General features: G+C 49.0%; 1 protein-coding gene across 1 annotated transcript in view; it reads right to left on the bottom strand.

The window, feature by feature from the left end:
• Window positions 1-107: 107 nt before the first annotated feature.
• LOC103599206 (olfactory receptor 2G3-like) overlaps window positions 108-621 on the bottom strand; it is a 2,045-nt gene continuing 1,531 nt past the window's right edge. The window contains exon 2 of the mRNA XM_008583311.1: window positions 108-617. Coding sequence (XP_008581533.1) covers window positions 108-617 — 510 coding nt within the window. The remainder of the gene's footprint in view (window positions 618-621) is intronic.

Genomic DNA, 621 nt, shown 5'->3' with positions numbered 1-621 from the left:
CGGTACGGGCGTGACACTGAGGGTTGCAATCCATTGCCAGACACGAAAAAAGACAAAAAGGGGGAAAAAAAATGAAAAATTGACTGCTATGTACTCTGCTGCAGTTTTTATATGCCTAGGTCTCTGTGAAATAGTCTTCCCAGTGCTCTTTTCACATCTTTATTTTTCAGTGTGTAGATGAGGGGATTAAGGGTCGGGGTTACAACTGTATAGAAGAGGGAGATGAATTTCCCATGAGTGTGGGCATAAGAACTGTTGGGATGGATGTAGACAGCTGTGATGGTCCCATAGAAGAGGGACACTACAATCAGATGGGATCCACATGTCCCTAGGGCTTTGTGCCAGGCCTGGGCTGACTTGATCTTTATGACTGCCTGGGCTATATGTCCATAGGATGTTAATATCAGTGCTAGGGGCAAGAGGAGCAAGACCAATGAAGCAACGAAGAGCTGGACCACATTGGCACGAGTGTCCACACATGCAAGCTTAATCATGGAGGGCACCTCACAGAAAAAATGACGGAGCCACTGGTGTCCACAGCGAGGCAGCCAGAGAGTGACGGTGCCCTGGATAAGAGTGTTTCCAGCTCCACTGAGCCATGCGACTCCCGCCAGAGCCTGG

This window comes from Galeopterus variegatus, unplaced genomic scaffold, assembly GCF_000696425.1.
Source record: "Galeopterus variegatus unplaced genomic scaffold, G_variegatus-3.0.2 Scaffold2884, whole genome shotgun sequence".
NCBI lineage: Eukaryota > Metazoa > Chordata > Mammalia > Dermoptera > Cynocephalidae > Galeopterus > Galeopterus variegatus.
Note: the sequence above shows the minus strand (reverse complement) of the source record. Positions and strands in the feature narration are given on the sequence as shown.